We start from the raw sequence: 12487 nt of genomic DNA on the forward strand, positions 1-12487 counted from the left end.
CAGGATGGTACCCCACACAATCACATCCTACTTCAAACACTGACTATAAGTCTCCAGCTCTCTCCTCACAAGCAAATCCTTCATGTAAAAGGCTGCCACCTTTCAACCCCACAATAAATCCTACTATTTAGCAAATGGGGAGTGCAAAACTCAAGCTTCTACCTGCTTGGGACAGAAGACCAAATATTCTTTCACAATTTCAATCATAAACATGGGGTTCAGCTTTTCATAGTATTCAATGCTTAGAGGAAGTCCATGCAAAGCAGAACAATGAAGTTCTGCAGCTTCGTTGAGAAAGGCACAGGCAGCCTGATCATTGTTTTTTCTTGAAGCAATCACACCTTGAAGATAAGCTAGAAGCTGTGAGAAAAAAGCACACAGAATTTTTAATGAACAAGATCAACCCAAAGCAGGGGCGCCGACTTATAAAAAATATTGGGGGGGCGGGGCCCATACCGACTTATAAAAAATATTGGGGGGGCCCAAGACCTCCAAACCGCTGCTGCTGGGGGAACGAAAGGGGCGAGCCCCGGGCTGCCCTGACCTTAAGTGAACCTGTGAGGGCCCGCCCTTTGCGGCAGCCGATTGGCTGCCACCGTGGGCGGTGAATATTAATGAGCTAGGGGGCATCCCCGCTTCTCAGGGGGCTGACGCCAGCCCCGCGAGATTGTTGATGGGTCGAGAGCCCGCAACCCCACCCCCTCTCTAGATCGGGAGTGGCTTTGTTTTAACTCATTACTGAATGTATTTTAAAAGGTAACTATCGTCAAACAAGGAAAATAAAAAATACCAACATAATTTTGTGATTTTACAAAGCATAATATAACTAATAATTTTCTTAAATTATTGGGGGGGGGCGGAGCCCCCCCAAACGAATTTTTGAGGGGGCTCGGGCCCCCTCAGGCCCCATGGAGTCGGCGCCTATGACCCAAAGTTTCCCTTTAGATAATCTATTAGAATCAGTGCAGAACTGCAGATGTGCAATTAAACCAGGCTTTGGGAACTGGGAGGGCAGGTTCATCTTTCTCCTACTTCATGTGTGGAGAGGACCCAACCCTTCTCTTTCCGCTTAAGTTGATGTGTGGCCATCATTAGCTCAGGCTGGACTTTAACTCAGGAAGCACCTAAACTTGCTTTGTTAAACTAATTTCAATCATGGTCCTCAAAATGAATTAAAAGCATCCCTGTGTTCTTCTGATCAAGGTTGGCAAAGACTGTAAAGGGAGATAATAGACACTTTCCCAGTCCTTAGAAGCTGATATATTTTACATCCACACAATCATATATGGCGAAGTCATGCAAAAGTGCTAAACAGCAAATATACTTATGGACTTATCATTATGCACATAAATGCGTTTCTTGTACAGCAGCCTACAGTGCCACCTAAGATGCAGAAATTATTGTGTGACAAGAGTACAATTTGATGGATTGCAAAGCAGGCATTGTATCCATCCAAAAATAGCAGAGAATGCCTTTGCCACTAAATGTTATGGGGAAATTACAACTCTAATAATGTACTGGGAAGACTAGCTGAGTGGCATATTTTCTCTAAAAGAAGCCAGGGATGAGAACAAGATCATTCCCTGCCCCACCAATTAGGGCATTCCAGCATTCCTTTACATCATGCTGCATTTCAGCAAACTAATGTGCCAAGCTGAAGAGGTGCTGGGAACAAACACAGTATTAAATAGTTATACATATGATCTCCCCTATGGTAGGACTTCTGAGCACAGCCAACAAGAAGAGAGCTGAAATGCAATTGAACATACTTCTACCTAATAAAACTGGTGACCTGACGTAGGTGGGGATTAACATGACCAGTGGCATTCTTTGGCCAAATTCATCCCAGGGTCAGTTAGCTGCCGACCCTTCTGAAATTTTTGGAGCCTAGCAATATTAAGCAGGGTGGAAAATACAGTAGAAGAGACTAAAGTGACCACCACCTGAAGAAACACACAATTACATGGGGTTGGGCAGGTGTTTGTTCACCTGCATTTGACAATTCATGGTAAGCATTTACATAAGAAATCAAAGGAAATAAGTGTAATCTAACTGAAGATTTTCCCGTAGACTGCTGAACTTCCTTTAGAAACTCCAGTTGATTCTCTGCTTCTTCTATTTTCCCTCCAAGCACCTGGCACCATATAGATCCTGAAAAGTAATTATCAGCAATAAATTACATGTTCGTAAGTATGATTAAAAGCAGGTGGCGCTGTGGGTTAAACCACAGAGCCTATGACTTGCCGATCAGAAGGTCGTGGTTCGAATCTCCGCAACAGGGTGAGCTCCCATTGCTTGGTCCCTGCTCCTGCCAACCTAGCAGTTTGACAGCATGTCAAGTGCAAGTAGATAAATAGGTACCGCTCCGGCGGGAAGGTAAACGGCGTTTCCGTGCGCTGCTCTGGTTCACCAGAAGCGGCTTAGTCATGCTGGCCACATGACCCAGAAGCTGTACGCCGGCTCCCTCAGCCAATAAAGCGAGATGAGCGCTGCAACCCCAGAGTCGGTCACGACTGGACCTAATGGTCAGGGGTCCCTTTACCTTTAAGTATGATTAAATGTACTTTGAATTACAACCACAAATGTTAAATTGTAAATCACTAAGGGGATGAGGGGTCATATTGGGAAAGTATCATGAATCTGAGTAGGGTACAGCTGTGGCCTCGCACCCAATGCTACCTTAAAGTGCAGCAGCTTCTTTCTGTAGTGCCACAGTTAAAATAGCCCCTTACAATTGGACTTCATTAATTCTAATTTTGTCCCCATCCTCCTACCTGCTGAGTTATATGAGAGCAACACTGGGACTAAGAAGTAGGAAACTGACAGTCAGTTCCACTCCCTGGATTTGTTGGAAGAAAGTAGGCAGGTGGGGGTTAGCTAAGGGCTGGCTGAGCTTGGTGGGGCAGAGCCCTATTTGCTCTAACAGACCAGCCTCCAGTGTAGTTCACTAATCTTATTAACTGTTTGGGCAGTCTTGAGCTAGAAGTTGTTGCCAATTTACATATTACTGCCTGTAACAGCTGAGCAGGTCTGAGCTAGAGGCTGCAGCCAAATTACATATTACTAGCTTCAAGTCACATGTCCCTGCCTGGATGAATCACACTCTTTACACACACTGAGCTCTTCATTAAATGTTAGACCCTCATTCCAGCCTTTCCCCATCAAAACTATAAAGTGAGAAAATTCTCAGGAGAGATTGCTATGATCCTAACAAGATGGTCTATGTCTAAGAACATAAATCTTTCTGGGGAGTGGATCTTCCCAAATGCATAACCTCCTCTGCCTCCAGCATGCACATAGTATAGCATCTGATGTGAAAAATCTTCATGTAAGACTGTATGAATAAGGGGACAAATTGGTTCTTATGCCCCCTTTGTTTGAGGGGAAGAATTATCAGGCCAACACACATACGGCTTCACACACTGAGCATCCCATCAGATGTCACTATTGTATATAGTAGATGACAGATGTGTATCCACTCCTTCAGAGTCCAGGTAACTCCATGCACCAGATCTAAAAGTGACTTGAGGTTGGCACATGGTCCAAAGGTTTTTATTTTATTAGGTTGAAGACAGATACTAAATTAAACTAAAAAAATTAATAATTCTTAACAGCCTACCTGTCATTGAATCTGCGGTGTTTTCATTCAACTCGGAGGCTTTTGCATACCATTCAGATGCTTCCTTCCAACACCCTTGAAGAATTAGCAGATATCCTAACTCATTCGCATAATGTGCATTACTAGATATTAGGTTGCTACCTGAGTCTTTAACAAACTCATACACTTCCCGGAGGATATTTTGATTCTTCCCGCACTAAACAGAACATAATTTAAAGGGCAAAAAATTAATGTCATGCTCATGAAGCACATATATGATCAAAAATGCCATGTGGTGGGATGGAAGTATTGAAAATGCATTACATTTGTTCATTATGTGAAAAAAAACCTAAACATTATCAATTTATACAGCTAGCTAGTAAATTAGATTTCCCCACACATTTGTAAGACTTTCTTTGGGGGGGGGGGAGCACCCACAATATTTCAAATGGGGAAGGCACCAAAGATAGGAAAGAAAACAAATTATTACTAAGCAAGATAGGTCATAGTAACGGTAATTACCAGTCTGCTGATTACAAGGATTTTTTGAAGGTGAAGTTCGGATCTTTGGGGCTCCTTCAACTCCAAAGCAACAATAAATTCTCTAAGCATTTGCAGTGCCTGCATTAAAAAGTTTAATATTTTAAAATCAAAGACACTGCCACTTATTTTATATCGAATACACTGAATGGCATAACAAGTAGTGAGTTAGCCAAAGTTGAAAAACTATGTACACATTTTAAACATAAGAGTTAGGCACTTGATTTTAAAAACAAAATCTGGGATTTTGAGTCCAATCCTTCACATTATGCTACATATTAGTATCTATGAAGCAAACATATCTTCAAGTATAGCTATGCTTAATATAAAGAGTACACAAAGGCAACATTACTAATGATAAGCTACCCATCAAATCATTGCGGGCAAAGAGCACCATGAGGACTACATTTGTTTTAAAATTCTAGGACAGCAATTTTATATTACAAATGTCAAAAAATATATAACACTCACCAAAACTTTATTCCCAGTAATAGCAAGATGATTTACAACCATGTACTGGAGTCCATCTATATCATTTGGATCCCTGCTTAGGATTCTTAAACAAGAATTTGTTCAAAAGTATTAAGAGAGAAAAGTAAATTATAGCATAAATGACTTATTTATGCTATTTTAATTTCAATTATGCCTATTATTGAAAGAAAGAAAATCTATTATTACCGTATTTTTCGCCTCATAGGACGCACTGGCTCATAGGACGCACCTAGTTTTTTGGGGGGGGAAATAAAGAAAAAAAATTATTTCCCTAACAGGTGTGGGGCTGGGGCGGGGGAAGCCCGAGCTTCCCCCAACCCCAACCCCAGCCCCCAGAACAGGCTGCTATCCGCTAGCCGTGGGAGAGCCGCGCGACTTCGTGGGGCTCTCCCACGGCTAGCGGAGCGCTGCGCGAAGCCCAAAGCTTGGGGCGTGCTGAGCTCAGTGCGCCCCAAGCTTCTGGGTGCCGGCAAGGTCTCCGCTAGCCGTGGGAGAGCTGCGTCTCCCACGGCTAGCAGATAGCTTCCTGAAGCCTGGAGAGCGAGAGGGGTGCGCACCGACCCCCCTCGCTCTCCAGGCTTCAGCGAAAGCCTGCATTCGCCCCATAGGATGCAAACACATTTCCCCTTCATTTTTGGAGGGGGGAAAGTGCGTCCTATAGGGCAAAAAATACGGTAATTAAAAGCTACATACTTATTGCTAGTCACACTCAGATAAAGGAGAAAACAAGTTTAAGGTTTAGAAAGGCAGAATTTATCTCATAATTTTAAAAGACAAATTGGAGAGTGGGAATGATCGTTTTAGGGGGAAAATGGATTTTGTGACTTATCAACATCTGCTGAAAGTGGAGTTAGAAGACTTAGGAGCACCAGGAAGGCAATGTTAGCTGAAGCACAGAACACGGTAGCCAACACAGTCTGTAATTGTGCAGGTACTGGGGACACCTACTGGCCATTATGTTGAACATCCATAACAATCAGGATTATATTTTAAAAAACCACTTTATAGGGAAAGAACCAAAGGTCAACAGAGGAGCACAAGCTTTGCATGTAAAACATTCCAGGTTCAATCTCTGACATCTCTAGGACTAGGAAAGACTCCTGTCTTCCCAAACTGCTGCCCTCCAGATGCTTTAACTGACAGCTCTCAGCATCCCTGACCACTGCCATCTCTCCCATTAGCCAAAGACTTGGAGAAGCAAATATGTCTCCTGTTGCCAGCCATGAAGATCCTGAGACTCCCTGGTGAAGCTGCTTCCAGAAGATTCTCCAGAAGGGCCCTCAGAGTGGGTTCCAGACTGAGTGCCAGCAGATAAGCCCCTGGTGGAATCTAAGGGAAACACCAAGCCACCCACTATCCCTCAAAAGGGCAGATGCCTAAAGATTCATACCCAGCCTGCAAGGTCACAACCAAGTATGTGCCTGCGAGTCCAAAGTCACCATGCTAGTCAGGAATACAGGACTCATAGCGAGAGGCAGCTTCCTATACAAAGGTTGGCCAACCTGTTTACAAATGAAATGGCACGTCTCATTTTCTTCCGTTGCTGAAAATCATCTCCTACCGTTTACTTTCTTCTGCAGTTTGCTCCCAGTCCTGTGATGCTAAATGTAGTCTCATCTTGATGACAATGGCTGGTGTAAATAAAGGGAAAGTAACTACTAACTGGCTAATTATTTCCAGAGCTCCAGAGTAATTCTGTTGCACCATGAAATATTTTGCCTACAGAAAGTGGGAAGGGGGGGGTGAGGAGAGAAAAAATATGTATCATTTGAAATAGGTACTTGAGTGGATGTATGCCACCGCAGTCAACACAAGATATATACCACTTTCTGTGGCCAGTTCATAATGGAGTCACATCACATTCACCTATCCTGGATTTTGCCAGCAAAATCAATCCAATACAGTTTTGTAGTCAGAAGGCAGCTACCCGGTGAGAGATGCCTATGGCAGAAGTTTCATTTTTTTAAAAAAAAAGTATGGCGTACACATGCTGTCACCAATGTGGCAAATAAGTGGAGTTTCAGTCAATCACATTTTATTCTTTTAAAGAATGAATGAATGAATAAATAAATAAATAAATAAATAAATAAATAAATAATTTATATCCCCAACCCCAGCCAAAGCCGGGCTCAGAGCGGCTAACAACAGTAAAATAATACTGTTTTTAAGAGGTTTTAAAAATGTTTTTGTTTTATCACTTATTTGCCATCCTGGGCTCCTCTAGGAAAGGTATTAATAAAAATAATGGCAGCCCATTTTTTCATCATGGCCTTATCAAATGATATTTTTAGAACTAGATGAGTTATTTTGTTGGTATGTTGGCTTGTATGTTTCTTGGTTAAAATCTGATATGTTTTAACTGCTTTAACTGTGAGAGTTTATGAGTTTATATTTGTACATGGTTCTAAACTATTTTAAGAGGCAACTTTGCTTGAAGAGTGATCTAAAAGTCTTTGAAATAAACAAGCAAATATATAATCAAATGACATTTGGTCATCTCTGTTCTACTCAGACCAAACCTCCTAAATTTGACTTTGTAGGATATATCCAGGCGATCTGACATAGAGTTAGTGACAGATATGACCACTGATTTCAATGGGCTTCAGTGCACCTAGCTCTGCATAGGATCAAGTTAAAGGATTTTGGAGTTGGATTTGCAGTACCCCAACGTTTCAGCCTCCAGGGATATAGCTCTAACCACTTGGTTAGCCTGTCTAAAATGAGAGAGAATGATAGCAAAGCTAAAAGTAAATTATCTACCTTTCCCATCATCCCAAATATTTCTGTATTGTCTTGAATCCCTTCATCCAAATATTTTATAGCCTTCTTAGCAGCATGAGCTTTGTCACTGGTAACATATATCCATCCTTTCAAAACTAGTCCCTGCAGAGGTGGAAAAAACAAACACCTCCTCAGCAAAGTAATGAAACTCCTCAATTACAGCATTAGTATGCCAACAGAATGTCAATTTAATAGTTCCCATACAATTACTTTTTTCAGATACAAAAGTTAAACGCAATTAGAAACCAAATATATAAGAAACCTTAGGACACTAGTATTTTCTGATAAAATATAACTAAGAACAAATACCATCCTTCTGCCAAGACAATTCACATTCTGCTGTTTCACCACCAACTGAGCAGGAAGAATGTGATACACGTTTGGAACACACTGATAATTAAGGTTGTAGGTTTTGTATTTAAAAGTTCTACCTCTCCCAGAACTAAGATTTGAGAAGCTCTTGGAGCCAGAGACCACAAGACTCATTGGGACTTTGAATGATTACAGGAAGCAATCTATGAAGAACATGGTACTGTGAAGACCTCTACTGAAACAGAAGCAAAGCTTTCATTCCCCCACATTGCCAACCCCTGTACTTGCTTCCCTTCCAGCATCCTCAGATCCAAAGGATACTTTCTAGAATTCTCCTGCATCCTGCTGTCATAGAATTACAGAATTGTATAGTTGGAAGGGACCCTGAGGGTCATCTAGTTCAATCCCTGCAATGCAGGAATCTCACCTTAAAACATGCACAACAGATGGCCATCCTACCTCTGCTTAAAAACCACCAATTAAGGAATGTCTGTTCCGATCGAATGTATGTTCCCAGTCTTTAGGAACTTTAATGTTTCATTTAGCTTTTACAGCCGGGTGATAACCATTGATAAATGGTTGATATCTCCATGAATTTCCCCAACCCCTTTCAAAGCTAAGTAGAAAAAGGGGTGCTTTCATTTAACAAACAAAACCAATTTAAATTTAATTTGCTTTTGTACCAAAGTGGAGAAATCCACTTTGTGAGATTTGGCTTCATCACTTTCAGTTCAATTACTGTAGCTGTCTAGTGAAACTAGGGTGTTGATGGTTAAGATTTTTTAAGAATGAAGGACCTGGTATTAAAACATGGAAGTACCAAGTTGTTATCCTCCTCTGCACACTTACCAGGGAGCGTGCACTTAACTCACTGGGAATTACTGCTGTGTATACGTTTATAAGATAATCAGTTTATCGACTGATTCACGTTGATGTGAAAGAACAGGTCTGATTTCATAATAAGCAATGAGAAACACAGTGAAGATTAGGTAGTACACTGGCTCCAGTTCAGAAGGCTGATCACATATATTTCAGCTGACTTCCTCAACTGAACAGATGGTTGGCACTGTCAGCTTTGCCAGCACTGAACATCTGTCACAGTGGGAAGGGTGAAGGAGATGTCTAGAGTCACTCTCTGGCCTTCCTGAAACAGAAGTGCTGACAGTTTGGTGCTGTCAGAAGTGACAATGTTTACCATCTGTTTGGTAGTCGGTACACATTCCAGGGTGACTATGCATACAACCTTGAGTGCTGGATACAGATATCTCCCTGTTCCCAGCTCCTTTTGTGTGCTTGAGTCCTTCTGATCCAGAAGGGCAATGCATGAGGAAGGCTGTCTTTGAACATGGATGACACTTGCAAGAAGCGTAAGGCCAGACCTTACGCCAAAGAATAAACGGACATAAATCGGACATCAGGAATCACAAGACAGAGAAACCAGTAGGAGAACACTTCAATCTCCCAGGACATTCTATACAAGATCTCAAAGTAGCTGTTTTACTACAAAGGAATTTCAGAAATAGACTGGAAAGAGAAGCTGCTGAATTGCAACTTATCACCAAACTTAAAACCATGGAGAAACCTGGTCTGAACAAAGACCTTGGATTCTTATCTCATTATACATGACAAAGCCATTTTTCACCTTTTCACCCCTTGCTTTTTCCTGTAAGACCTATTGCAGTCGTTAAGAGTCATCAACAGGCTCATCACAGCTATCTGCCAATCACCCATTCCCACCACCCTTCTGAGTAATACCCCTCCCCACCTTCTCACTATATAGAAGGGTCTGGTGACTTCTGTTTCAGTGTATCTGAAGAAGTGTGCATGCACACGAAAGCTCATACCAAGAACTGACTTAGTTGGTCTTTAAGGTGCTACTGGAAGGATTTTTTTTTGTTTTGACTATGGCAGACCAACACGGCTACCTATCTGTACTTGCAAGAAGGTTATAACTATTGCTTTTCTGGCTTACATTCTATTTAGTATTGAATAGGCCTGGCACATTTCAATGTTCAGTGAACAGCCTAATCTACTCCACTTTACCTCTCTTGCTCCATTAGACACTTTCAGCATTCTGTCAACATATTCCTTTGCTTTATCATTTTTATTCAGGAGCCACAGAAACATTCCAGCATAATACAATGCATTACTTCCGGCGGTCTTCCGCACTTCCTTTAATTTGGTTTCCAAGTCCAAAAGGGCAGAAGTATCTGAAAGTAAACAGGACGGGTGGTGGTATATGCTACCCTTGTTATTCACTTGTCTGGTTTTCACGTATTACACAAGATAGGCCAACAAAGAAGCTCCTAGGGCTGATTCAAGGAAAACAATTTGGGGAGGAAAGTTACATCATGAAGTGTGCAAGGTATGAAACACTTAGAGAATTGCAGGTCTTTTTTCATGTTATGTTCTAAATGTGAAAACTGTTTAAGTCAAATTGCATTTGAAAGTGACGGAACTTCTAAAACTCTACGTCTTTGTTGTTATTCCCAAAGTGTAGTTAATTTTAAGTGCAACTAGCAAAACTGTACACTGAAATTTTCCAGTTCTCTCCTGGACTGTGTCTTCTGCCAACCTTCCATACTCAAGATGGCAGGATCATACCCTCTTTTTGATTTATTTTTTACATTACCCCCGCCCTCAATTTTCGTTTGATTGATTTTAATACTGTTATTGAAAACACAGAATTTCTCATTTCTGACAACTTGTGATGAATGGCACAAAATGTATTTAATAGCACAGAACTTACCAACGTTTTCACATCTTTTGTGTGCATAAATGAGACCCAGGAGGCAACATAAGGAAACATCTACATGGCGCTTCCGGGCATTCTCTAGTAGTACAATGCCTTCTTGAATTCGGCCTGCAAGGATGTAATACAATTGACTCATGGGAGTGCCAGATTTTTATGGTGGGTTATCAGAATGGTAAAACAATACCAGAGATATATGCAAGCATGGTGCGCTTTCTGTTTTCACTTCCACACCTCAGTCTGGGGTGAGTTCCTAATGTGAAACTTAGTGTTTCCTAGCTCAGGTTTTTAAAAACTTTCCAGTTCTCAAGTTACCTCAGTATGCAGAACTCAGATGCATTAAAAAAAACCCCTCATTTAGCTCAATTAGGCTTTTACATTTTATTTTGTTTCTAGAAAGATGTACTTTCAAAGTTTATTGATTTAAAGTATATTTACCAAGAAGCAATGTTCCAAAACCCTTGAAAAACAACAGCACTGGATCATTAGCATGTTTTGCCAGTTCAATGTTTGTCACTTGAACAACATAGTTGAAGTATTTTTCTTGAGCATAGTATAGAATTTTAGCCTTGAGGGGGAGAGAAAGAGAAAATCATTGCTTGCTTGTTTATTATGCATTTCATAAAAAATATATACCAGTTTTGTAAAATTCCTCAAAGCAATTTAGAAAAACAATAAAACAATAAGATTATTAGTAAACAATTAAAGCTTTCAAAAAATTAAAACCAGCAATAAACTAAAAACACATCAGCATTCTAGATAACTGGGCAGGCTTGCCCAAACTAATGTTTAGTATGTGCCGAAGAGTACAGTGTAGGCACCTGCCCAGTATCAATAGGCAGGGAGTTCCAACATGTAGGTACAGCCACACTAAAATGATGTTTTATTACAGATGTGGAATGGGTATTATGTGGCACCTATAACAGTGCTAGTTCCCCAGACTGTAGTGGTTGAGAAGGCAAATATAAGGTGATCTCACAGCTAACAGGTCTCAGGTTATTAAGGGCTTTGTATACTAATACAAAATGGAAGACAGGAGTGCCTGGCGTGCTCTGGTCCATGGGGCCACGAAGAGTCGGACACGACTAAACGACAACAACAATACTAATAGTCCTGACGCTGTAGCAAATTGATCTCCGAGCACAAATGTTATATACTGGGAGGGTCTCACTCCTTTCAGCAATCGCACTGCAGCATTCTGCACGAACTGCAGCTTCATGTGCATTATTATTATTATTATTATTATTATTATTATTATTTGAACACACCGCCCTATACCCGGTGTTCTCATGGCTGGTTTCTGCTTGAATCCAAGGTTGTGGCTATGGGAGGAGCAAGATCAGAATGTATATATGTGCCAATAAACGGTGTATCATAAAGACACCGCAATCTCCGCTGCCCCACAGGCCAAAGAACCCAGACCCTTGGACCGCTCAGGTGGGGAGGCTCAGGACAATGGATACGGGGCAGCGCATGGTGTACGCAGTGCCCCCTCTCCGCTTTCTCTTCACAACAACCCTGTGAGGTAGGCAAGGCACAGCAAAAGAGGGGTCGGGCGGGCGAAAATCCGCCTAAGAGCCATTTGGTGAGCCGCCTACAGGAAAGGCAGGAGTTTAAACCTCCCACGAATTAATAACGGGGGCCTGGCACCAGCCGCAGCCAAGCCCTGAGGCAGGTTCTCTCCCTTTGGGATGGGAAAGGGAGTACCAGGGCCTGAGGGTCTTCGTCAGCCATGGCCGCCGACAGCAACTGCCTGGGGAACGTTCGAAACGCCAACCGCCACAACGGCACGCGCCGCCTTCCCTTCTCAAGACGAGCACCTAGAGCAGCCAACCGCCGCCCGGCGTGCGTGGTTACCTGCGGCCACGCCCCTTCCCGCTCCCCGTTGCTAAGCTCCCGATCCTCCTCGTCATCTTTCTCGAGGCGCGAAGACCCCGCCTCCCTGTGGTTACTACTGGTAGCCTCCGCGCGGGCCGTCACGTGGAGGGGGGACGGCCTCAGCCTATAGAGCG

The 12487-nt window shown here is 42.2% G+C and overlaps 2 protein-coding genes across 4 annotated transcripts in view; one reads left to right on the forward strand and one right to left on the reverse strand.

Moving 5' to 3' along the window:
- The window catches only part of TTC21A (tetratricopeptide repeat domain 21A), a 31256-nt gene extending 18788 nt beyond the window's left edge, over positions 1–12468 (reverse strand). For 2 of the 3 annotated variants that reach the window (XM_083703942.1, XM_083703941.1), the window contains exons 1-11: positions 12183–12330; positions 10914–11043; positions 10473–10586; positions 9767–9933; positions 7391–7513; positions 6192–6349; positions 4610–4694; positions 4121–4219; positions 3620–3815; positions 2054–2151; positions 163–360 (exon numbers count right to left, since the gene is read on the reverse strand). In XM_083703942.1, the coding sequence (XP_083560068.1) occupies positions 163–360; positions 2054–2151; positions 3620–3815; positions 4121–4219; positions 4610–4694; positions 6192–6349; positions 7391–7513; positions 9767–9933; positions 10473–10586; positions 10914–11043; positions 12183–12209 (1395 nt within the window). In that variant the 5' untranslated portion in view covers positions 12210–12330. The other variant, XM_083703943.1, reaches the window with a different exon arrangement.
- LOC310827694 (uncharacterized protein) overlaps positions 1–12487 on the forward strand; it is a 940809-nt gene that overhangs the window by 263436 nt on the left and 664886 nt on the right. The window lies entirely within an intron of this gene.

The sequence above is a fragment of the Podarcis gaigeae genome (genome assembly GCF_964106915.1).
Source record: "Podarcis gaigeae genome assembly, chromosome: 12".
Taxonomy (NCBI): domain Eukaryota; kingdom Metazoa; phylum Chordata; class Lepidosauria; order Squamata; family Lacertidae; genus Podarcis; species Podarcis gaigeae.